Here is a 27712-nt window from a genome sequence, read left to right as displayed (position 1 = left end):
ACTTAAGTGTGTGTGCCTTGGGCCCTCTTAAATGTTGCAAGATGACCAAATGTTAACAGCGAAATGGAGCATATGGATTGGGCTTGGTCCAAATACAGTAATAAACCCCCACAGCATCCTGGAAGACAGACACAGCCAATACAAAGTGATAACAATTTCGCTGAACAATTCCCTCTTATTAACTCCTGGTATTCCCATAAAAAACGGATCTGGAGACAAATCAGGTCTTAATTGAGGTCCGGGACAATAATGGGAAAGGAGTTTTATTCATTATTTCATTATGGCGTCTCGGCCACTCTAAATGATTCATTCACATAATGACCGTGGGCACAGAGTTTGCTCTATCACTGTAAACCGTTGCACAAAAAGAGGCATTCATACAGCCACTTTTATTGAACTGATATTAATTGATTCATCATAAACCACCCTGATCTGGCCTCCTTGGGCTCAGCCAGCCAGCCAGCCTCCTGAGTAGAGTGGTGCCAGGCAGGCCTCTCTATCTAACCCTGCTACATTAAAATAAATGAGAAGCTATGGGGGTATGGAGTCTAAAGCCAGAGGATATTGTTTGATTCCACATCAGCCTTCCAGGAGGCAATTTAAACAAGCCAGCATGCTAATCAACCTGTTATAAAGGACTGTTTTGGAAGGTGTCCCAATCACTCTCTTTCTCTTACTCTCTCTCTCTCTCTCTCTCTCTCTCTCTCTCTCTCTCACTCTCTCTCTCTCTCTCTCTCTCTCTCTCCAGTAGCAGCGGAGCCAAACTGGAACCAAACTATAAAAGGGGAAACTCAAATATTGCCCCTGTCTGGGAGAACATTAGGTTCCAACAAGACTCAAACACATGATGTGGAGGAGAAAAAGGGGACTCATGTAGAAAAGGGAGACATAGGGCTTTTGTGGGCAGCCCTGCTCTTATGTCTTGAATTAGATTTCTAGAAAATGTTACTTTTTCGACTAGAGAATGATGTCAGTGTGTTGTAACCTCATGGATGGTGCCGTCCTTCCTCCCGTAGGGGTCGCCTTTGAGGGAATGAACGACTGTTAATTCCAGTGGTAACAGTCAGGAATCTCCCCTGAAACAATGAGTGTTAAAGTAAGAGTTTGGAAGTAGAAAGGGAGGCATGGGGAGATGGACAGCAATCCCAGTCAGGAGTATGAAACACAGGACCAGAGCTCCCCTGCTGCCTGCAAGACAGCAACAAGATCTCTGAATAACTGTATCATGACCCCCATCTGCAGTAGCAGCCACCCCTACTCCACCTCCAGCCCAGCTCTGCTTCTCCAGAATAATTCAATATAATAAAATTCCCCCGGTATTTGTTGTGAAACCACAGAAACCCGATAGTGTTCATTCTCATCGAGTGCTCTGGACCCAGGGGTCAGCTGGTAGCAGACCAGAGGCCCCTCTCTGACTCTGGGGTTAAACTTATCAGGTCTGACCGTTAAAGATACCTATTCCCTTTGGAAATCTAGACCAGTTGGGCATTCTGTTTGAGATGAACCTGTTCTCTTGTTCTTTTTTTGTGCTCTTTTAGTATTCAATTCCTTAATTACTGAGCCGCAGTCTGTTTTAAAGGCTGAATTGCGTATTTGTGTAATGTTTGGGTTATGAGACATTTACTGTGTTAAGAAATTCTTTACTTGGTCTGTCAGTATTGATATGAAACACAAACAGACAGGCATGCGTTGGATATAAGGTGAAAACAATTAACCATGTGTTGTAGCTGGGATTTATCATTGATCAGATATTGTTTATCTGATTGTGTCTGATGAGTTCTAGAATAAGACCTCTTTAAATGGTCTGGTCAAATTTGGCATTGGTCTGGAAGCAAAGTGTTTCCGACCTTTAAGGCTGTTGATTTTTGTAGTTCACCAGTTTCTCTCATTCTCTGACCAAAGGAATTGGCTTTATGCGATGACACTCAAAAAGGATCAAACATAAACAGACAAACATTTTTGTTGTATGTATTCACAACAACTATCACAGCACCGTATCTACACTGAAATAACAATGTGATGTCATAAATAACAGTGGCGTCGTAAATGAAAATGCTATGGAACACTTACCCCTACTGGTACAAAGAGGGTGTTACAGTCAATTTCAGATCACTCCTGAGAGATGCATTTCATTTCATATCGCTGTACTGTAATAAGTTATGCAATAATGGATTATGCGTGACAAGGCCTTTACAGTTTATTTCATACAAATATATATTTTTTAATGTTAGTATTGCACATTATTCAGTTGCACTGATCATGAGCCAATGGGGTCGTTCTATGTTATTTTAGCAAGCCATGACGCCCACCATCTCAGATTGTTCTGGAATCATTTCTGTAGTTAGAAACAGATAAGATAACCTTTACTGCAACATTATTTTGTTGAAATATCATTTGATCTCTGAGAAACTAAGCTAATTGAGTGCACCCAAATTGGCCATTTTAATTTAAAAGATTAATATCACATTAAATAAATATAGTACGTAACATCCGATTTGGACAAAACTTGTTTCTAACTATGAGTAAGAAATGAGGAATCCAAAGAGATTGTGAAAAGCCACCCATGGACCCCCCACACCCCATGCCAATTCCACCCCAAGAACGAGAGTATAGTATCAGTTCTCTATGTCTAACAAGTAGTATGGAGCTGCAGTTCGAGGAACTGTTTCTTCATCCTATGTAATGCATTCTCAGTGTATTTGGTTGGTGATGTTTTTCTTCTCCCTGTTCAGAGAAAATTGTCATTGAAGTTGTTAGATTTCTGTCCCGTGCTACATCCTGATATTACCAGGTTCTGACCACTAGATGGTGCAGTTCCTACTATACTGAACAACAATATATATCACAACATGTAAAGTGTTGGTTCCATGTTTCATGACCTGAAATAAAAGATCCCAGAAATGTTCCATATGCACAAAAAGCTTATTTCTCTCCTATGTTGTCCTCACATGTGTGGCAAATCAAGAAGCTTATTAAACAGCATGGTCATTACACAGGTGCACATTGTGCTGGGGACAACAAAAGGCCACTCTAAAATGTGCAGTTTTGTCACACAACAAAATGCCACAGATGTCTCAAGTTTTGATGGAACGTTCAATTGGCATGCTGACTGCAGGAATGTCCACCAAAGCTGTTGGCAGATAATTTTATGTTAATTTCTCTACCATAAGTCGTCTCCAACATCATATATTTTACTGTCTCAGGTGAGTTCTTCTCTGTGCATTCTCCCATGTAATGTTCAGCATGCAAAGGAGAACGTGACAGAAAGTCTGCATCAGTGGATGATACTTCAGTGTGAGATTGAAGTTAGACAGCTCCGCCACCCACAGATGACTGGTGGCATTCAGTCTCGCTGTAGTTAGTATGTCAAGGGGTTATTATCACTGTACACTGTCACAGAGGGTGCATAAAAGAGGAACTGCTCAGTCACTGTCTATTTGAGGGCAAAAACTTAAACTGCGAACTCTGACAAGGTCAGAAACAAGGTCGAATCATGACGTCAGTGATCTTCAGGTTGGAGCTCAGAAAGAGGCCCGAATTTCCAACTTAGAATTCAGAGTTGAATGACCGTTCAAAACGTATTTTCCCAGTCAGAGCTCAGTTTTCCCAGTTGTCTTGAACTCACTGACGTCAGAGTTTCCAGTAGTTTTTAACGAGGCAGAAATCATGCTGGATTGACAGCATGGCAAATGTTGAATATTTATCCTTTTAAGTTTGGAAAAGAGACCCTTAAACCCAGATTTGGAGCAAACACCCACTCCACTGAGTAGCAGATTAGTGATTGCTTTGCAACACTTGCAGTTAGCCACTGATTCCCTTCAAACCGCTTATTGTTGAATTTGTGATTTCCAACTTGTTGTGTAATGTTTATGTCCAATGGCCAATGAGCACCGATACGTTTTATCTATCATTTCTCTTCATTATTTCTCTTCATATGATAAGGATTGAAAAGGATTTGCCAGTAGATTGTTGACTTGATTCATAATGATGACTGCTAGCTTGTTAGCTAAGATTTTGAAAGTATGTTGTCATGATCAGTCCAATCAACGTTACCGTAGATATAACGTGATTTGACGTCATTTCTTTGGCAAATGACGTTGAGCCTTCTTGGATGGGCACTTCTAATGTAACTCTATGGCAGCACTGAAGGGGCTTGAATTTTTCGAGCTCTCCCCATAGATTTTGCGGTGACATAGTGTCTCCATGAGTGACAGATTCAATCACGGTGCAACTAGAGAACATTACCAATCCCTACACTCCATATTTCCTGCTGGCTGCCCCACCACCACAGAAAGCACTGAACTAGGCTGAAACACCTGCATTTTGGAGCTGCCTTACTCAAGTAAAAAAGAGACCATGTTTCTATGTGGCTTTATTAACTCAATTATCTTTTTTAAAAAAAACACACACATTGTTTGCAAACTGATATGTGACACATATTAATGCCAAAATAACATGCGAAACAGGCGACAGAAAAAATATAAAAACATAGTTTTTTTTGCTAAGTAGGTGGGGCTCAATAGAGATTGTTTGAATCGAGATTAAATTGTGTCTTCTTTGAAAAGATGGGCCTGGCTGAGAATAGAACATTTCATTTTCTGCCTGAGTGTGGCGCTGTTTATCGCTATTTCTGGATTATTTTGTCAACAGAACAAAACTACTTATTTTACTCGAGATTGAAATAAATTGTGTTTCTTTAAAAAGATGGTCTTGACTGACATGGACTGTTTCTTCACCTTATTCTCCTTGTGGTTATCCATGGCTGTTCATTATTTACCAGGTATCAAGAAGTGAAAACAAAACAAGGACAGAAGCAATAGACTCCTTATTTTACCAAACTATAGATTTAAATAAATGAAATGATGTGTCTGGCTGACATGGAAAAAAACATTAAGGGGAAAGGATCAAGAGACACAAACACAAGACATTGAATGTTACCTGAATTGACTCAGAAAAGTAACACAAGTATACCTACATTATCAGAGTTACTCCACCTCGAACGCCATTTGGCTAAAGGCTCGGAGCACAAATACTCAGGCTGACTGGCTGTTTGGGGGCAGTTCTCTCTCTGTGGGTCTAACCCCAAGAAGTTCTGTAAAACTGTGAAAGACCCGGAGAATAACCCTCCTCACAGCTGCCCATGTCGTTTAATGTTGATGATGTGGTTGTTACTGACAAGGAGTGTATGGCTGAGTTCTTTAAACAAATGGTTAGTGGGGAGAGGCTATACGGACACTCCTGGCCTGCAAAAAGATGACTTATCTCACACAGCTGAGAGCCAAGTGAACCGAGTCACAGCTTGTGACAGCTGAGGAGGACAGTGTGCCCCAGTGTTGTTGCCGTTCATGTGCTCCCCATTTATTAGACTGTATCACGGGGAACATCTGTACTGAACAAAAATATAAACGCGACAACATGCAGCAATTTAAAAGATTTGACTGAGTTGCAATTCATTAAAAAAAATCAGTCAACTGAAATGAATTCATTAGTCTCTAATCTATGGATTTCATATGACTAGGCAGGAGCGCAGCAATGGGTGGGCCTGGGAGGACATAGGCCCACCCACTGGGGAGTCAGGCCCAGCCAATCAGAATGTCTTTTTCCCTACAAAATACCTTTATTACAGACATAAATACTCCTCAGTTTCATCAGCTGTCAGGGTGGCTGGTCTCAGATGATCCTGAAGATGAAGAAGCCGGATGTAGAGGTTCTGGGCTGGCGTGGTGATCTGCGGTTGTGAGGCCAGTTGGACGTACTGCCAAATTCTCTAAAACAACATTGGAGGTGGGTTATGGTAAAGAAATGGACATTAAATTCTCTGCCAACAGCTCTGGTGGACATTCCTGCAGTCAGCATGCCAATTGCACGCTTTGGCATTGTGTTGTGTGACAAAACTGCACATTTTAGAGTGAGGAGGCCTTTCATTGTCCCCAGCAGAAGAAGGTGCACCAGTGTAATGATCATAAATATGTCAAGGTACCTGCCAAGCAGCCGCTGAAATGTTATTCCACTTCTCAGCCGCTTCAAGAAGATATTTACCACAATAGCCTGAGCTTCATGTGTATCACCTAACAATATTTGACCTTTATTTAACTAGGCAAGTCAGTTAAGAACAAATTCTTATTTCAATGGTGGCCTAGGAAACAAGGTGTGGGTTAACTGCTTTGTTCAGGGGCAGAACCACAGATTTTTTCCTTGTTAGCTTGGGGATTAAATCTTGCAACCTTTCAGTTACGAGTCCAACGCTATAACCACTAGTCTACCTGCTGCCCAATATCAGGTTGGCTAACTTGAATCTACAGTAGGCATAAACTATGCTGTAAAGAAATACAGTATGTCGTTGTAAGTTTTACAGGAAACTTACAATTACAGTTAATATGTCACTTCTGCTCCTCCTCTCCAGCGCTCGACATTGCCGGTTTACTGACCACTGGTCCTGGCAACCATCATTACGCACACCTGCTCATCATCATTACGCACACCTGGACTTCATCATCACCTTCCTTCCTTTAATTTAGCCCTCTGTCGCCTCAGTCATCAGGCAGTATTGGTTTGTTTTCACATTCATTACGCTACTCCTGTTTTGTTCATCTGCCTTCTCTTATTATTAAACTCTCTTTCTGCACCTGCTTCCTGTATCACTGAGTTTACGTCACAGAATACTGCCTCAGTCATTATGGAAGCAGCAGAATAAAAAGTCCTCTCTCAGACGGTTGGTGAACAGGTATACCTACACCTCCAACTCCACGATCAGCTGACGCAACTGGGTGCGGCTACAGAAGAGGTCCTTCGCGTCCTCCACCGCCTCGACCAGACCCAAGAGTTTTCACCTTCAACTAGAGGAGGGCCTTCTACCACAAGCCATCTCAGAGAGCCATTCAAAGCTGTCTCAGCCTACCCAGCTGTCCGCCCAGGGAGGTGATGCACAATTGTCCTTCCTGGACAAGTATGGAGGGACCCCATCCAAATGCTGTGGCTTCCTACTCCAGTGCTGCCTCTATTTCACCCATCAGACAGGAGCCCTCACCACCGAGACGTCCAAGGTTGCTACGGTCATTTCCCTGCTGACTGGCCAGCGTTGGAGTGGGCTGCAGCTGTCTGGGAGAAAGGAGAGGAAGAGCTGGGTTCCTAGGAGAGGTTTATGGTGCTATTCAGGGCAGTTTTCGACAATCCACCGGAGGGCAGAGCGGGAGGTGAGTGACTATGTCAACTCCAGCAGGGTGCCCAGACTGCTGCTGAGTACGCCCTCACCTTCTGGTCCATGGCAGCCTCCAGCAGATGGAATGAACCAACGCTCTGCACCCTATTCCACAGAGGACTATGCGAGGAGGTCCAGATGGAGTTGGCGTGCCGGGACGACAATATTTCCTTGAACGCGCTCATTACGATGGCCATATGTCTGGACAACCTTCTTTGGGGGCGCTGGCGCCTACCTCTCTCATCTCCCTCCTCTTTTGGATGTCCTGAGGCAGAGCCTGAACCCATGGAGATAGGGGCCACACACCTCTCTGCGGCAGAGAGGCATCGCTGGACACTAGGGCAGAGGGGCGGCCCCTTGAGCTTCTGTCTCCCAGGGTAGCAGTGAGTATTCCATCATCATCGTTTTACGCAAAACCCTTTATGGTTTCCATTTCACTGGCTGGCTGTCAGTGAAATGGACCTTCATGTCACGAATCCCACCGAAGATGCTGCCTCTTCCTGTTCAGGCGGCGCTCGACGGTCGTCGTCGCCGGCCTACTAGCTGCCACTGATCCCCTTTTCTGTTTCATTTAGTTTTGTCTGATTAGTTTCACCTGTTTCTTTTTGGGGTTTTGTTGGGCTATTTAAACCCGGTAGGCCCGCCGGCTTTTGTGCGGGCTTGTTTTTCTGTTTTTTGTGTGTGAATATTTTGTGGATTCCATTTTTCCGAACAGATTCGTCCTGTTTGTTGGACTGGGTCTTTATGCGCCCTTGTGTGAGTGGTGTGACCGTCACTCTGTTTTTTGGAAATAAAAGATCCACATTTTTTTTAACTACCCTGTTCTCTGCGCCTGACTCCTCCACCCACTACTTCTAGAAGCACGTTACACTTCATGTCTTAAAGTAATTACGGGCTGTCGTTTCTCTAGGTATTAACACATCTGCCATGCTGATCCTCAACACTGAAGCCTCCCAGGGGTGTGTGCTCAGTCCCGTCCTGTACTCCCTGTTCACCCATGACTGCATGGCCAGGCACAACTCCAACACCCTCATTAAGTTTGCAGACAACACAACAGTGGTAGGCCTGATCACCGACAACAAAAAACTTATAGGGAGGAGGTCAGAGACCTGGCCGGGTGGTGCCAGAATAACAATCCCCCCCTAAACGTAACCAAGACTAAGGAGATGATTGTGGACTACAGGAAAAGGAGGACTGAGCACGCCCCCATTCTCATCGATGGGGCTGTAGTGGAGCAGGTTGAGAGCTTCAAGTTCCTTGGTGTCCACATCAACAACAAACTAGAATGGTCCAAACACACCAAGACAGTTTTGAAGAGGGCACGACAAAGCCCTCCCCCTCAGGAAACTAAAAAGATTTGGCATGGGTCCTCAAATCCTCAAAATGTTCTACAGCTGCAACATCGGGATCATGTTATCACTTTTGCCTTATGGCAAGGCGCTCCATCATGCTGGAAAAGGCATTGTTTGTCACCAAACTGTTCCTGGATGGTTGGGAGAAGCTGTTCTCGGAAGATGTGTTGGTATCATCCTTTATTCATGGCTGTGTTTTTAGGCAAAATTGTGAGTGAGCCCACTCCCTTGGCTGAGAAGCAACCCCACACATGAATGGTCTCAGGATGCTTTACTGTTGGCATGACACTGGACTGATGGTAGCGCTCACCTTGTCTTCTCCGGACAAGCTTTTTTCCGGATGCCCCAAACAATCGGAAATGGGATTCATCAGAGAAAATGACTTTACCCCAGTACTCAGCAGTCCAATCCCTGTACCTTTTGCAGAATATTAGTCTGTCCCTGATGTTTTTCCTGGAGAGAAGTGGCTTCTTTGCTGCCCTTCTTGACACCAGGCCATCCTCCAAAAGTCTTCGCCTCACTGTGCGTGCAGATGCACTCACACCTGCCTGCTGCCATTCCTGAGCAAGCTCTGTACTGGTGGTGCCCCGATGCCGCAGCTGAATCAACTTTAGGAGATGGTCCTGGCACCTATGCTGGACTTTCTTGGGCGCCCTGAAGCCTTCCTGACAACAATTGAACCGCTCTTCTTGAAGTTCTTGATCCGATAAATGGTTGATTTAGGTGCAATCTTACTGGCAGCAATATCCATGCCTGTTAAGCCCTTTTTGTGCAAAGCAATGATGACGGCACGTGTTTCCTTGCAGGTAACCATGGTTGACAGAGGAAGAACAATGATTCCAAGCACCACCCTCCTTCTGAAGCTTTCAGTCTGTTATTCGAACTCAATCAGCATGACAGAGTGATCTCCAGCCTTGTCCTCATCAACACTCACACCTGTGACAACGAGAGAATCACTGACATGATGTCAGCTGGTCCTTTTGTGGCAGGGCTGAAATGCAGTGGGAATTTTTTTTGGGGGGGTTCAGTTAATTTGCATGGCAAAGAAGGACTTTGCAAATAATTGCAATTCATCTGATCACTCTTCATAACATTCTGGAGTATATTTAAATTGCCATCATACAAACTGAGGCAGCAGACTGTGAAAATTAATATTTGTGTCATTCTCAAAACTTTTGGACACGACTGTACATACTCCCTCAATCAGCCCGACTAACAGGTGCCTCTGTATGTAGCCTCACTACTTTTATAGCCTCGCTACTGTATATAGCCTCACTACTGTATATAGCCTCACTACTGTTATTTTTTACTGTCTTTTTACTGTTTTTATTTCTTTACTTACCTATTGTTCACCTAATACCTTTTTTGCTCTGATGGTTAGAGCTTGTCAGTAAGCATTTCACTGTAAGGTCTACACCTATTGTATTCGGTGCACATGACAAATAAACTTGATTTGAGCTCTTCTTGCCATAATATGGACTTGGTCTTTTACCAAATAGGGCTATCTTCTGTATACCACCACTACCTTGTCACAACACAACTGATTGGCTCAAACGCATTATAAAGGAAATAAATTCCACAAATTAACTTTTTAATTTTAACAAGGCACACCTGTTAATTGAAATGCATTCCAGGTGACTGCCTCATGAAGCTGGTTGAGAGAATGCCAAGAGTGTGCAAAGCTGTCATCAGGGCAAAGGGTGGCTACTTTGAAGAATCTCAAATATAAAATATATTTTTATTTTTTTAACACTTTGTTGGTTACTACATGATTCCTTGTGTTCTTTCATAGTTTTGATGTCTTCACTATTATTCTACAATGTAGAAAATAGTAAAAAATTAATTAAACCCTTGCATAAGTAGGTGTGTTCAAACGTTTGACTGGTACTGTATATACACTGCTCAAAACAATAAAGGGAACACTTAAACAACACAATGTAACTCCAAGTCAATCACACTTCTGTGAAATCAAACTGTCCACTTAGGAAGCAACACTGATTGACAAATTTCACATGCTGTTGTGCAAATGGAATAGACAACAGGTGGAAATTATAGGCAATTAGCAAGACACCCCCAATAAAGGAGTGGTTCTGCAGGTGGCAACCACAGACCACTTCTCAGTTCCTATGCTTCCTGGCTGATAGCATACCACCCTGCATACCACTTCTGGCTTGCTTCTGAAGCTAAGTAGGGTTGGTCCTGGTCAGTTCCTGGATGGGAGACCAGATGCTGCTGGAAGTGGTGTTGGAGGGCCAGTAGGAGGCACTCTTTCCTCTGGTCTAAAAAATCCCAATGCCCCAGGGCAGTGATTGGGGACACTGCCCTGTGTAGGGTGCCGTCTTTCGAATGGGATGTTAAACGGGTGTCCTGACTCTCTGAGGTCATTAAAGATCCCATCGCACTTATTGTAAGAGTAGGGGTGTTAACCCCGGTGTCCTGGCTAAATTCCCAATCTGGCCCTCAAACCATCATGGTCACCTAATAATCCCCAGTTTACAATTGGCTCCTCCTCTCCCCTGTAACTATTCCCCAGGTTGTTGCTGCAAATGAGAACATGTTCTCAGTCAACTTACCTGGTAAAATAACGAAAAAAAAAATGTTTTGGTCACTTTTGAATGCTGGCGGTGCTTTCACTCTAGTGGTAGCATGAGACGGAGTCTACAACCCCCACAAGTGGCTCAGGTAGTGCAGCTCATCCAGGATGGCACATCAATGCGAGCTGTGGCAAAAAGGTTTGCTGTGTCTGTCAGCGTAGTGTCCAGAGCATGGAGGCGCTACCAGGAGACAGGCCAGTACATCAGGAGACGTGAAGGAGGCCGTAGGAGGGCAACAACCCAGCAGCAGGACCGCTACCTTCGCCTTTGTGCAAGGAGGAGCAGGAGGAGCACTGCCAGAGCCCTGCAAAATGACCTCCAGCAGGCCACAAGTGTGCATGTGTCTGCTCAATGAGGGTGGTATGAGGGCCCGACGTCCACAGGTGGGGGTTGTGCTTACAGCCCAACACCGTGCAGGACGTTTGGCATTTGCCAGAGAACACCAAGATTGGCAAATTCGCCACTGGCACCCTGTGCTCTTCACAGATGAAAGCAGGTTCACACTGAGCACGTGACAGACGTGACAGAGTCTGGAGACGCCGTGGAGAACGTTCTGCTGCCTGCAACATCCTCCAGCATGACCGGTTTGGCGGTGGGTCAGTCATGGTGTGGGGTGGCATTTCTTTGGGGGGCCGCACAGCTCCATGTGCTCTCCAGATGTAGCCTGACTGCCATTGGGTACCGAGATGAGATCCTCAGACCCCTTGTGAGACCATATGCTGGTGCGGTTGGCCCTGGGTTCCTCTTAATGCAAGACAATGCTAGACCTCATGTGGCTGGAGTGTGTCAGCAGTTCCTGCAAGAGGAAGGCATTGATGCTATGGACTGGCCTGCCCGTTCCCCAGACCTGAATCAAATTGAGCACATCTGGGACATCATGTCTCGCTCGCCACGTTGCACCACAGACTGTCCAGGAGTTGGCGGATGCTTTAGTCCAGGTCTGGGAGGAGATCCCTCAGGAGACCATCCACCACCTCATCAGGAGCATGCCCAGGCATTGTAGGGAGGTCATACAGGCACGTGGAGGCCACACACACGACTGAGCCTCATTTTGACTTGTTTTAAGGACATTACATCAAAGTTGGATCTGCCTGTTGTGTGGATTTCCACTTTAATTTTGAGTGTGACTCCAAATCCAGACCTCCATGGGTTGATAAATTTGATTTCCATTGATAATTTTTGTGTGATTTTGTTGTCAGCACATTCAACTATGTACAGAGAAAAGTACTTAATAAGAATATTTCATTCATTCAGATATAGGATGTGTTATTTTAGTGTTCCCTTTATTTTTTTGAGCAGTGTAGTTCAAATCTGTTTGGTGGTTGGCCCGCTAGCTAGCTACTCTCTCAATGTCTCTTACTCGTTGTTCTTTATTGAGGAATATGGGCTGGTGCTCACATGAAAATAAATCTCAGCAGTGCCTCTAAATGTGTTACCCTTTCTATGAGCTTATGATATAAACTCCAAAATGAAAGGTACTGTTTACTTGACTTTTAATCATGTCCACATGAGTTAACAGTGGTTTACAGCATTTTTTTGGTTTGTTTTCTTATTGTAACACAGTCAACTCAAACTTGTCTTTGTTTTTCCCCATGGGCTTCAGCTGAGTGTCCCATAGTGTCTAGAATACAACTGTATTAAGCCCTTTACAGATGTACAGCATTGCTGAATGACATAAACTCAGCACAAAAAGAAACGTCCCTTTTTCAGGACCCTGTCTTTCAAAGATAATTCATAAAAATCCAAATAACTTCACAGATCTTCATTGTAAAGGGTTTAAACACTGTTTCCCATGCTTCTTCAATAAACCATAAACAATTAATGAACATGCACCTGTGCAATGGTTGTTACGACACTAACAGCTCAGAGACTATAGGCAATTAAGTTATGAAAACTTAGGACACCAAAGAGGCCTTTCTATTGACTCTGAAAAACACCAAAAGAAAGATGCCCAGGGTCCCTGCTCATTTGCTTGAACGTGCCTTAGGCATGATGCAAGGAGGCATGAGGACTGCAGATGTGGCCAGAGCAATAAATTGCAATGTCCATACTGTGAGACGCCTAAGACAGCGCTACAGGGAGACAGAACGGGCAGCTGATCGTCCTCGCAGTGGCAGACCATGTGTAACAACACCTGCACAGGATCGGTACATCCGAACATCACACCTGCGGGACAGGTACAGGACGGCAACAACTTCCCGAATTATACCAGGGACGCACAATCCCTCCACCGGTGCTCAGGCAGGTCCTCACCAACACGTCGCCTATGGGCACACATCCACCATCGGTGGACTAGACAAGACTGGCAAAAAGTGCTCTTCAATGACGAGTCGCGGTTTTGTCTCACCAGAGGTGATGGTCGGATTCACGTTTATTGTCAAAGGAATGAGCGTTACACCGAGGCCTGTACTCTGGAGTGGGATCGATTTGGAGGTGGAGGGTCTGTCATGGTCTGGGGCGGTGTGTCACAGCATCATCGGACTGAGCTTGTTGTCATTGCAGGCAATCTCAAAGCTGTGCGTTACAGGGAGGACATCCTCCTCCCTCATGTGGTACCCTTCCTGCAGGCTCATCCAGGCTCATCGCTGCAGGCTCATCTCACAACAAGAACTGGCAAAAATCGTACAGTCCATGAGGAGGAGATGCACTGCAGTACTTAATGCAGCTGGTGGCCACACCAGATACTGACTGTTACTTTTGATTTTGACCCCCCCCCCCCTTTGTTCAGGGACACATTATTCAATTTCTGTTAGTCACGTCTGTGGAACTTGTTCAGTTTATGTCTCAGTTGTTGAATTTTGTTATGTTCATACAAATATTTACACATGTGACGTTTGCTGAAAATAAAGGCAGTTGACAGTGAGAGGACATCACAATGACCAAATACCTAATCCTAGTGAAACCTGTGTGATGCTGAATTTATTTTAAAATGTATTTAGCTAGGCAAGTCAGTTAAGAACAAATTCTTATTTACAACCTACCCCGGCCGCATTGTGCGCCACCCTATGTGACACCCAATCACAGCCGGATGTGATGCAGCTTGGATTCAAACTAGGTACTGCAGTGACACCTCTTGCACTGTGAAGCCGTGCCTTAGACCGCTGTGCCACCCGGGAGCCAAAAATGACACAATTTGTTACTACTACCAATTAATAAGGCCTAAGGAATATGAATAAAATGCACACTTTAATGATCCATTGTTCATCTTTTTGTTCACCCGCAGCTGCCCGCAATTGCTAATAACTCATCCACAAGCAGCTGACTATATGTGATTAATTGAACATCTGAGGCCTGCACCCAATATAGAAAATGTACTGTACGCTTGTCAGAGAAGGCAGAACATTTTTTTTGACAGAGGGTGCAGGATTTTCTTGATTGTGTATAATTATATAATTTCTGACATTTTGGTAGGCTATTTATTCGTCAGCTTGTCTATAATTAGATACAGCTTCTCTTCTGTCTTTTTAAGTTGCCCTAGAAGACTAAATACACCCTTGTTCACCAGAACAATGTCATAAATTGATAGATGCTTCAATCTAGTTGACATCGGTAAGGTAAAGTTCCTTTCTGTCATTTCTGCCTCTTGTCATGGCGCAAAGACATTTAGGGACAAGGAAGAAAATACAATTACAAAACAACAAATAACAGGAAATATCTTCTGTACAAAATGTCCAAATTACATTAGTTTGACTGGTTGAAAGGAAATAGAATGCTGTGAAAACGATCCACCACGTTTCTGATAAGATTTCATTTCGGGCTTGAATGCATAGGCTAGTTAATGTGGTTGAAATACTATCAGCTTTAATGATGCTGATAAAGATAGCACCTCTACAGACAGTATCTAACTGCGCATTCACATTCTTTTAAAATGCAGAAATAAATAAGTAATATTTCTCCACTCCTGTTCCCGAGAAAAGATGTAGACTACATTTGGTGTATCATTTTACTGCAATAAATGATTCATTCTGCAGTAGTTAATATTACGCTATGGCTATGTCAGAGATTATAGACCTACAGTCAGTGTCCAGATTTCAGTTGACATTTAACCCAGCTGATTGATACATAGCCTACTGAATTCTACAGTTCCATTGACGTGTCATATGCATATTTGAAGTCCCTGTTTTGTGACTGTCGAATTTGTATAGGGCCTCACAATCATCACACATAACATACCACTTGACCAAATCTTTCCCAAATATGACTTTTCTGTCGCTCCCTTCTCTTTATTTTCAACTCTCAATTTTGCAGCTTTTCTCACATTGAATTAAAGCAACATTGCCCTTTGGATGTATCGTGGATCTACATGAACTTTTTCTACCTGTTCCCGAAAGCATTTGACAATTGGACAGACTATTTGGCGCGTGTACAGTTAAGCACTAAAACGTTGGTTTACACACTAATGCCAGATAGCCCAAAATAATGAAAGAAAAACCTCAATGTAGTCTATAGATGTCAATTATACATTTATGGATTTTTTAAGGTATTATTTTCTCTTTATTCAATCTGCCCACCACTCATTTGTCCATCCTCCACAGAATATTTCATGACGCTAAACCCACCGCCAGCAGATATAACCATGTGGACTGGGGGTTATGAGTCAACCCTCACATCACTAGCACGCTTACCAAAAAAGCAGACTCCCGATTAGGATTGTAAAGAAATACTGAACAGCCATTGCCTCCAAACAATAGCCTTATCCACTTGTTGAAAGTGAACGTTTTCTCTTCCCAAGAGAGTAATTCCCGGTGATCTGAATGAATCTTAATAGAACATGTTCGAACATAAAGATCCATACAGCTTATTCTAGGTTATTGCATCTGGAAGCTCATGGAAAAAATAGATTAAGCATATTAACCGGTAATTGAGCAGGTGGACACAGGCAGAGACTTCAATTTGCTCTGGACACATACACTACATTATCAAAAGTATGTGGACACCTGCTCATCGAACGTCTCATTCTAAAATCATTAATGCGGAGTTGGTCTCCACCTTGCTGCTATAACAGCCTCCGCTCTTCAGGGAAATCTTACTAGATGTTGGAACATGTGGGACTTGCTTCCATTCAGCCACGATTTTTAAGTGCTACATGCTTCAGCACTCGGTGGTCTTGTTCTGTGAGCCGATGTTGCTCCTAGACATTTCCACTTCACAATAACAGCACTTACAGATGACCGGGGCAGCTCTAGCAGGGCAGAAATTTGACAAACTGACTTGTTGGAATGGAGTCTATGGTTTGTCTATGGAGTCTGCATGGCTGTGTGCTCGATTTTTATACACCTGTCAGCAACGGGTGTGGCTGAGATAGCGAAATCCACTAATCTGAAGGGGTGTCCACATACTTTTGTATACATGGTGTAGATGTCGACTTTTGACCCCAATCTCGTTGCAAACCAAGTGAGGGGAAACGAAACACTGTGGTAGGCTATACACAGCTACATAAATTATGGTCATTAGAATAATCTATAAGCCTACAAGAAGCTGAGTTAAAAACGTGTTCCCGCATGGGGCATAAAGAATAATTCAAATTAGAAAGATCAAATACTTAGTTATTGAGATGCATTTTACAGGTTATAGCAGACTTTATATGAGCAAATAAAACTCATAGAATTAAAACAAATGTTTTACATCTTACCTAAATCTGAGGCTGGTTTTAACCTTCTAGACTTCGAATTGTATAAACTTGCCACCCAAGGCTTTTACTTGTGACACATACTAAAATGCTAAAAGAGGAACATATTGAAGACTTGGTCATCCCCCAAATATTTTCACCTGCCTATTTTCAAAGGATAAAGATAAGAGCATTAACAACTTCCTTGTTAAGCACAACTATAACAACACTGAATAAAACAAAATGTATTCTACAAGAACCAATATCACTCCCTAAAAACACAACCATATGGAACAATCCTTGGATAGATCTTCATTAATAAATTGGTCCACATGGAAAACGAAATGCATAGAAACTGTAAATCACTTCTTAATAGGAAATACATTTATTTCCATGACAAAATTGAAAAACAAATTGGACTGACCAATGTAGATACAGTATTTTTAAATACACACAATTACAAATAATATTAAAAGTTTAATATCATACATTTTGATTTAAAATCTTTTGTCCAATCTTGAGGGAATCCTATTTGAGAAAAGGATATTCATATGACAGGTAAGATATACAATACCTTGCAGAGAGCCTATCCAACTGACAATCTATCAGAAAAAAAAGATTAACTTATGGAACCAAGACTTAAAAAGAGCTGATTTTGACCCAAGATGGAGGAAATGTTGGAACATAACTAACGCAATTACAGTTAAAGTGTGGCTGGTTTCCGGGTTGAGCGAGTGGGTGTTAAGAAGTGGGGTTGGCGGGTCATGTTTTGGAGGACGCATGACTAGACCTTTGTCTAGCCCGTTGGGGACTTGCAGTGATGAGACAAGATCGTAATATCACAAAATTGGCGAGAAATAGGGGGTAAAAAAATAAGAAGTTAGCTCTCAGAAGTATTGGCATATAAAGATGCAGTGAGATACGTTATGGGTTGGACAATACTTTTCACGTCAATCATCTTTAAAAAACGCATTTTTTAAAACTGGAAATCAACCAATCCTCCATCATTAACACAATGGAATGTTTAATTGCTTAATTATCTAAGTGTTGAAAAACAAAATGGTGCATCTTGAGGTCGTGTGGCGGAGTGAGACAGTGACTGGAGATGGGGGTAGGAGCAGGTGGGTTTGGGCAGGTGTGATGTCTTTGATGTTTGTGTGAGTCTGTATGCTGTCATTTATATGAGTATGTTTTGTATTATTTGAAATGAAATGGATGCATTTTACAAAATGTGTCAGTTAGGAGAAACTGGGACCTATGGAAAAGACCAGCGAAGGTGGAATTTTTACACATTTTGTTACGTTACAGTCTTATTATAAAATGCATTAAATGAATAAAAATACTCAGCAATCTACACACAATACCCCACAATGACAAAAAAAAATCCATATTTGCATAAATATTCAGACCCTTTGCTATGAGACCTGAAATTGAGCTCAGGTGCAACCTGTTTCCAGGTATAATCCTTGATGTTTCTACAACTTGATTGGAGTCCACCTGTGATAAATTAAATTGATTGGACATGATTTGGAAAGGCACACACCTGTTTACATAAGGTCCCACAGTTGACAGTGCATGTCAGAGCAAAAACCAAGCCATGAGGTAGAAGGAACTGTCCGTAGAGCTCCAGGACAGGATTGTGTCGAGCCATAGATCTGGGGCAGGGTACCAAAACCTTTCTGCAGCATTGAAGGTCAACAAGAACAGAGTGGCCTCCATCATTCTTAAATGCAAGAAGTTTGGAACCACCAAGACTTTTCCTAGAGCTTGGTCAGGGAGGTGACCAAGAACCCGATGGTCACTCTTACAAAGCTCCAGAGTTCCTCTGTGGAGATGGGAGAACCTTCCAGAAGGAAAACCATCTCTGCAGCACTCCACCAATCAGGCCTTTATGGTAGTGGCCAGACGGAAGTTACTCTTCAGTAAAAGGCATATGACATCCTGACCATTAGAAACAAGATTCTCTGGTCTGATGAAAAAACGGCTTTGGCCTGAATGCCAAGAGTCACGTCTGGAGGAATCCTGACTCCATCCCTACGGTGAAGCATGGTGGTGGCAGCATCATGCTTGGGGGATGTTTTCAGCGGCTGGGACTGGGAGACTAGTCAGGATCGAGGAAAAGATGAACGGAGGAAAGTATAGAGAGATCATTGATGAAAACCTGCTCCAGAGTGCTCAGGACCTCAGACTGTTGCAAAGGTACCCCTTCCAACAGGACAACGACCCTAAGCACACAGCCAAGACAACGCAGGAGTGGCTTCGGGACAAGTCTCTGAATGTCCTTGAGTGGCCCAGCCAGAGCCCGGAACCCAATCATGCATTTCTGGAGAGACCTGAAAATATCTGTGCAGCGACGCTCCCCATCCAACCTGGCAGAACTTGAAAGGATCTGCATAGAAGAATGGGAGAAACTCCCTGAATACAGGAGTGCCAAGCTTGAAGCGTCATAACCAAGAAGACTCAAGGCTGTAATCGCTGCCAAAGGTGCTTCAACAAAGTACTCAGTAAAGAGTGAATACTTATGTAAATGTATTTTTCTGTATTTTTTTAATAAATTTGCAAACATTTCTAACCTGTTTTTGCCTTGTCATTATGGGGTATTGTGTGTAGAATAATGAAGGGAAAAAAGATTGAATCCACTTTCGAATAAGGCTCTAATGTAACAATGTCGGAAAAAGTCAAGGGGTCTGAATACTTTTCGAATGCACTGTACATATAATGTAGAGCCTCACCTGTTTTGAGCTCCATCTGTTGTTGCCTGTTTTGCATGTTATATTGGCATTAATACGTGTCACATATCAATTTGTAAAACACATATTTTTTAAATACATAAAGCTGCATACAAATGGTCTCTTTTTTTCTTTCTTGAGTAAGGCAGCTTCAAAATGCAGGTGTTTCAGTCTAGCTCAGTGCTTTCTGTGGAGGTGGTGCAGCCAGCGGAAAATACGAAGCATAGGGGTTGGTAATGTTCTCTAGTTGTGCCGTGATTGGCTTAGTCTTCTTTCACTCCTGGGGACACTACGTCACCGCAAAATATACGGGGAGAGCCTGAAAATTCAAGCCCCTTGGGTGCTGCCATAGAGTTACATTAGAAGTGCCCATCCAAGAAGGCTCAAGGTCATTGGCCACAGATAAAATGACATCGAATCACGTTATGTCTACTGGATCTTTGATTGAACTGATCATGTCAACATCATATTTTCAAAATCTTAGCTAGAAAGCTAGCAGTCATCATCATGAATCAAGTCGACAATCTACTGGCAAATCCTTTTCAATCCTTGTCATATGAAGAAAAATTATGAAGATAAATTATAGATAAAATGCCTGTGTTTATAAGGGTCTCTTTTCCAAGCTTAAAATTGCAAACATTCAACATTGGCCATGTTGTTAATCCAGCATGAATTCTACCACATTCAAAACAACTGGAAACTCGGAATTGGGAAATCTCAGACTTTAGTGAGTTCAAAACAAATGGAATCTCGGAAAAAAACTAGCTCTGACCGGGAAAATACGTTTTGAACGGTCATCCTACTCGGAATTCCAAATCAGCAACCCGGGCCTCTTTCCAGGGCTCCAACCTGAAGATCACTGACGTCCCATGTTTGGGATGGTGTTCTTCGGCTTGCAAGCCCCCCCCCTTTTTCCTCCAAACATAACGATGGTCATTATGGCCAAACATTTCTATTATTGTTTCATCAGACCAGAGGACATTTCTTCAAAAAGTGCGATCTTTGTCCCCATGTGCAGTTGCAAATCGTAGTCGGGCTTTTTATGGCGGTTTTGGAGCAGTGGCTTCTTCCTTGCTGAGCGGCCTTTCAGGTTATGTCGATATATGACTCGTTTTACTGTGGATATAGATACTTTTGTACCTGTTTCCTCCAGCATCTTCACACGGTCCTTTGCTGTTGTTCTGGGATTAATTTGCACTTTTTGCACCTAAGTACATTAATCTCTAGGAGACAGAATGCATCTCCTTCCTGAGCGGTATGACGACTGCGTGGTCCCATGGTGTTTATACTTGTATACTATTGTTTGTATAGATGAACGTGGTACCTTCAGGCGTTTGGAAATTGCTCCCAAGGATGAACCAGACCTGTGGAGGTCTACAATTTTTTTCTGAGATCTTGGCTGATTTCTTTTGATTTTCCCATGACGTCAAGCAAAGAGGCACTGTGTTTGAAGGTAGGCCTTGAAATACATCCACAGGTACACCTCCATTTGACTCAAATTATGTCAATTAGCCTATCAGAAGCTTCTAAAGCCATGACTTAATTTTGTTATGCTGTTTAAAGGCACAGTCAACTTAGTGTATGTAAACTTCTGACCCACTGGAAATGTGATACAGTGAATTATAAGTGAAATAATCTGTCTGTAAACAATTGTTGAAAAAAGTACTTGTGTCATGCACAGAGTATTAACCGAAGTACTAAAGTACTAATGTCCTAACCGACTTGCCAAACTATAGTTTGATAACAAGAAATGTGTGGAGTGGTTGAAAAATGAGTTTTAAGGATTCTAACCTAAGTGTACGTTAACTTCCGACTTCAACTGTAGCTCTCCAAAGCCCCAGTCCCCAAGTGTACGTTAACTTCCGATTTCAACTGTAGCTCTTCAGAGCCCCTAAGTGTACGTTAACTTCTGACTTCAACCTCCCCAATTTGTTTTTTAACAGTGTACGTTAACTTCTGACTTCAACTGTAGCTCTCCAGAGCCCCAGTTCCCCAATTTGTTTTTTAACAGGACAATGACACACCTCTAGGCAGTGTTAGGGCTATTTGACCAATAATGAGAGTGATGGAGTGCTGTGTGAGATGACCTGGCCTCCACAATCCCCCGACCTCAACCAAATTGAGATGGTTTGGGATGAGTCAGACCGCAGAGGAAAAGCAGCCAACAAGTGTTCAGCATATGTGGGAACTCCTGTTGGAAACACTTTCCAGGTGAAGCTGTTTGAAAGAATACCAAGAGTGTGCAAAGCTGTCATCAAGGCAAAGGGTGGCTATTTGAAGAATCTCAAATATAAAATTGTTAGTTGAGAATTATCTGTTAATTGAATGATTAGAATATTCTGCCCTGAAACATATAATTGTATGGAATTGATTAGAATGTATAAAATCATAATCAATAAATTTGTAGTCCTAGTCAGAATCAGGGTAAAACAATATGTCTTTATGGTATTTTAAACACAGACTGTCTGAGCTTGGTGCCGACCTGACTAGAGATTTGGGAGAGAACGGGGAGTACGTCTCAAGGACAAGGTCACTATCTCTGTTGGCTGGGTAGTGAGACAGACAGTGTGTGTAGCAGGACAAGGTCACTATCTCTGTTGGCTGGGTAGTGAGACAGACAGTGTGTGTAGCAGGACAAGGTCACTATCTCTGTCGGCTGGGTAGTGAGACAAACAGTGTGTGTAGCAGGACAGGGTCACTATCTCTGTTGGCTGGGTAGTGAGACAGACAGTGTGTGCGTAGCAGGACATGTGTATGCTTCTGTTTGTGTGTATGTGTGTGCGTCTGTTTGTGTGTATGTGTGTGCGTCTGTTTGTGTGTATGTGTGTGCGTATTGTTGTGTGAATGTGTGGGTGTGAGAAGTAAGTATAAAATGAATTGCTTTGTACTGTGCACGCCAGAATGTTCCCGTGAATAAACCTTTTTGACTATTTAGCTGGGCCTCCTCCGTCTGTTTCATTCGACCAGGATCTTACAAGTTCTGGTTTGCAGACTGAGTAATATAATTAAATTGGGTGATGTACCTGGAGAACATAATTCTCTTATCAAAAATATGAGTTTATTTGTATAACACTGTCACGCCCTAACCTTAGAGAGCTGTTTTATTTCTCTATTTGGTTTGGTCAGGGTGTGATGTGGGGTGGGCATTCTATGTTTTGTTTTCTATGTTTCTTTATTTCTATGTTTTGGCCTGGCATGGTTCTCAATCAGGGACAGCTGTCTATCGTTGTCTCTGATTGGGAATCATACTTAGGTAGCCCTTTTTTCCCTCCTTTAGTGTGGGTAGTTATCTTTGTTAGTGGCACTTAGCCCTCCTAAGCTTCACGGTTGGTTCTCTTGATTTCTTGGCGTCATTCCATAATAAAGGAAAATGTATGCCCACCACGCTGCACTTTGGTCCACTTCTTTTGACGGCCGTGACAAACACTTTTTTGGTTACTACATGATTCCACGTGTTATTTCATATTTTTTCCCTATTATTTTACAATGTAGAATATTTTTTAAATAAAGATTAACCCTTGAATGAGCAGGTGTTCAAAGACTTTGGACCGGTAGTGTATGTCTTAACCATTCGTATTAGATAAACCATTTTTTACATGCACTGAATCCCCAGAGTACTTATATTTTGTTTTAAAACACTTTCTGTGTATCATAACGCTTACATTGGGTTTACATTTAAACACCCTCCAAACACCAGATCTCAGGTTAGGTGCACTACCTTCCATGGTTTTCTTACCCAATCATGGTGTTCTGAGTCTTTCTATTTTTACAGTGTATCTAGAAATGTGACACTGAATGACTAATAACAAACTGAACCAGCCTAAGCAGAGGCGCCAGCTCATGAAACAATGTGCAATGTCTGTGTCAAGCAATGTCTACGTCACGGACAATTGACTTTGTTACAAATCAATAACCGGTCAAAAGTATAGCTTACTTACCAATAAAATAATCCCAAAACTTTATGATAACTATAAAAAAAACATTGGACTGCCATTTCTTTCAAAACTAGCTACAGAAGGGTGTTGAAAGCCCACGGATGACAATCCTGGAAGGGCGGAGACACACTGTATAGGGCAGGCTTTGCATTTATTTGGCAAAACAGGAAATAAAACAGCATGGTGATGATTGATCATGTTTAAATAACAGAACAATCTAAAACATATTTTTGCATCGTATCCATGGTCTCAAATTAACTCATGAGTCAAGTGATCCAGACCACGATCTCTAGACTGATTTCTGAAACACACACACACACACACACACACACACACACACACACACACACACACACACACACACACACACACACACACACACACACACACACACACACACACACACACACACACACACAGACAGGATGTCCCCTCGCTCAGAAATATGATGAACAGAGCGCTCACAGACACACAGACACAGTCTGGAGCAGGTGCAATCACTCCTTGAGAATGTCAGTGGTGATGCTGATATCTCTCATCCTCCTCGCTCTGGGGTTTGCAGGTGAGTTAAGAATTAGAATCAGACTATATTTTCATTTGGATCTATATTGTTGTGTTCATGGTGAAGTTGAAGTCACTCTGTCCCCCTTTACGGCCTCAATTTAAGGCTAGCAATTCAAGGCTGGCTTGGTTAGGGTGATGCCTTGGGTAAAACTAGAAATCAGAGAAATCATTCATTTGCCTTCTAAATCTTTTCAAAAAGTGTAAAAAGAAAACAAGACATGGATATGGTCTTATTTTTAATCAGTGATCCATTATCCACTGGAGAGAAAACCAGAACCTAAGTGTGTAATAATTGATTTGGCTGTTTTCAGTTTAGCCTACTTCTCAGGACCACATCAAATGAAAAAGATAATATGAAATAATAACCATTTCACTTAGTTGATGTCATTGTGATATTTCCATTAAAACTACAGTTTTTTTTTGTTGATCTCTGCTTCTATGCTTGACCTAGATAGACAATAGAAATGATGGTGCTTCGTAAGATGATTCTTACCGACACCCCTCTCAATCCTCTGAACTTAAATTTGCCATATCATATATTCTGGGTTGTACTAACTAACCTCTTCTTTAGTATGTAGACTTACAGTATTTTCTGTGTTTAAGTTGAAATGATTTTCTCATTAGTAATTCAAATGCAGCTTCCCCTTTTTCTGCTCACTCATTTTCTGACACTACTCTTAGAAAGAAAATGGTTCCAAAAGGGTTCTTTGCGGAGGGATTAGGGTTCTACCAAGAACCCTTTTGATCAGAAGAATCCTTTTTGAAAGTCAAGTAAAATAAAATAAAATAAAGCTTTATTTATATAGCACATTTCAGACATGGAATCCAACACAATGTGCTTTACAGGGGGGAAAAAAATATGACAATAAACAATGACAATATAAACAGAAATATTTACTACACAACAAATAAAAAAAACTAAATAATAGCAATAAACACTACATTTCTCAAAAGCATCCAAAGGAAAGGCAAATCTAAAAAATATGTGTTTTAAGATTTCGGCCCTCCTCAGATTCTCTGGCAGTCTAATCCAGAGGCTGGTGGCATAGTAACTAAAGGCTGCCTCTCCATGCCTCTTGGTCGTAGGCTTTGGGATAGTTAAAAGGCCAGTACCAGAGGACATGAGGGACCTACTGGGTACATAACTTTAGAGCATGTCTGACATGTTTTGGGGTGCACAATCGTGGATTGATTTAAAAACCAATAGAATAATCTTAAAATGAATGATAAAACTCACAGGCAGCCAGCGCAGAGACCATAAAACCAATGTAATGTGTGCTCTCTGTCTGTTCTTGGTCAGTACCCATGCTACAGCATTCTGTATGTTTTGCAGTTGACCAATGGCTTTATTGGGTATACCAGACAGGAGAGCATTACAGTAGTCAAGCCTGCTTGTAATAAAAGCATGGATGAGTCTCTCTGTATCAGCCTGAGAGGGAAATGGCCACACCTTGACAATGTCCTCAGGTGGAAAAAGCTATTTTGGCCACAAGGGTTCTTTGTAAGGCAAAGGGTTCTACATAGAACCATATTATAATATTTCCCAGCATGCTCTACTGCAGGGAGACTTTCAGAATTGTTTGTTTTACTGTAATATCTGTGTTTTTGTATAGATTGTTTGATTCATTTTATGCAACACAAAGATAAATAATGTATATAAACAAATCAAATCTGTTAGTAATTAGATTTATTGCACCCGGTACTGAGATGGTTGTTTATGCTTAGATGATTGAGAGAGTCTCAATTTAAACCTCCCTACCCTGGCAGTCATTCTGAATGCAGGTTGTGGGTGATTAATAATTCCACTTGTTGGATATCCTAACTCTGTCTGGATCCCAATAGGAATTACACATCACTTTGCAAGCCAGCATAGTGTGATTTGCAGTCCTGATGTGGCCTGTAAACCAGGAGATTCCTAACACCCCTGTATTAGGGTATAGTTAGGCCCTCATAGAAAGGCCTTATATATGTAATGTCATTTTAAAGGGTAATAAGGCCGGTGGAACTGTTTATAGAGGGTTCTAGGATGAACTCTCCAAAGATAAAAGGGTTCTCGGGAGAACCCTTCATAGACAGAAGGTTCTTTGAAGAATCCTACATGGAGGGTTCTAGATAGAACCCTCTGCAACAAACCGAAGAACCCTGTATGGTTCTACTAAGCATCTTTTTTTTCTGACAGTGTAAAAGTCATCACCAGCTGTATCTGATGTTAAAATGTACATTTCACTGTATGTTTAGGTGCCGAGGAGTGTACTATGTATGCTGCTGTTGGGAGGAACAAGGTGATTGACCATGGCCTGGAGTTGCTTGGACAGTCATTTCACTTACGGTGGTCCCATGACGATAAGATCGTTTACGACACCAGGAAGAATACTGAGTCAAAACCCCAGAACACCCCGAATGGTTCTCTGTTACTAACTAACCTACAGCTGAATAATACAGGGCCTTACCAGGTCACCATCTACGACAACGCAGGAAAACTCGTGTTAGAAAAAATAACTCACCTGTGTGTGCTCTGTAAGTAGGCTACACAAACAGAAAGCATACATATGCACGTACGCACGTAGCCAGTGTTAGGGAGAATATGTCCTCGTTACAGTGTGTGTTTTGTGTTCTCAGCGCCTGTGTCTAAGCCACGTCTGACACACACCTGTACGGATGCATCTGTCAGTCTGAGGTGCGATGTGGGGAACTCTGTGGATGTTAACGTGGTGTGGAGCCGTAACAGACAAACACTGACAGGATCCACTGACAAAACTCTGACAATAACCAAGGCAATGCTGAAATCTGTAGACCTCTACGTGTGTACAGTGAGTAACAAAGCCAGTGAAGAGAAGAGTGACGATGTTAACCCTGAATGTGCAGGTGTGTAGGAGAGACTAAATGAAATAAACATTTCTGATGATGATGATGATGATGATGATGATGATGATGATGATGATGATGATGATGATGCTGATGATGATGATTCTTCTGCAGAGGATTCTTCCTCTACAGTGCTCTTGTTTGGGATGAAGCTATGGCTGATGGTGGCGATTCTGGCTGGTGGAGGTGGTCTGCTCCTCATCCTCATCGTTATCACCTTGGTGTGTGTCTGCCAGAGCCGCAGGCGGCGCGCGAGTCGCATAAAAGGTACTAAACACACATGAATAAAAACACAGCAGTTATCTACATGATGATAAAACAGTACAATGATAAAGAAGTACTATGATAAAACAGAAGGCTACTCACATTACATGTAGTTACCAACATCTAACTCCCTTACCCTTACCCTAATCCCTGATGTTCCCCATGTAGAAGAGGAGGAGATGAGACTTGCGCCCCTCACCCAGCCCATGCGTCAAGCATCCCTCCACCACCACCATCACCCACACAAGTCCCAGAGCCGAACCCGGCCGAAAAACAGAACTCCGTCACAGGCCACCCAAAACTCCAGACCAGTGCCTCGACCCAGGTCTCCACAGCCTAAACCAGATGATGCACCGCCCATACCAATTCCCAGGCGGACAGGACCCTGGAACCACAGGAGTTAGGTGTGTGTGTGTGTGTGTGTGTGTGTGTGTGTGTGTGTGTGTGTGTGTGTGTGTGTGTGTGTGTGGGTGTGGGGGGGGGGGGGGGGGGGGGGGGGGCGCCTGCATGCTTGCATTCTTGTTAACCATAGCAACCCCTGTAGTCACACAATGGTTCAAACTTTGATTGCAGCAGTTACAAATAAAGAGCAGTGCTTCACCA

The 27712-nt window shown here is 42.6% G+C and overlaps 1 protein-coding gene across 1 annotated transcript; it reads left to right on the top strand.

The window, feature by feature from the left end:
- Positions 1–23891: 23891 nt before the first annotated feature.
- On the top strand, positions 23892–27712 carry LOC139380628 (T-cell surface antigen CD2-like). Its single transcript, XM_071123512.1, has 5 exons — positions 23892–23978; positions 26219–26497; positions 26600–26845; positions 26960–27112; positions 27278–27712. Exons 1-5 carry the CDS (start codon positions 23927–23929, stop codon positions 27511–27513), a joined length of 966 nt encoding a protein of 321 aa, XP_070979613.1. The 5' UTR covers positions 23892–23926; the 3' UTR covers positions 27514–27712.

The sequence above is a fragment of the Oncorhynchus clarkii genome, chromosome 22 (assembly GCF_045791955.1).
Source record: "Oncorhynchus clarkii lewisi isolate Uvic-CL-2024 chromosome 22, UVic_Ocla_1.0, whole genome shotgun sequence".
Taxonomy (NCBI): Eukaryota; Metazoa; Chordata; class Actinopteri; order Salmoniformes; family Salmonidae; genus Oncorhynchus; species Oncorhynchus clarkii.
Note: the sequence above shows the minus strand (reverse complement) of the source record. Positions and strands in the feature narration are given on the sequence as shown.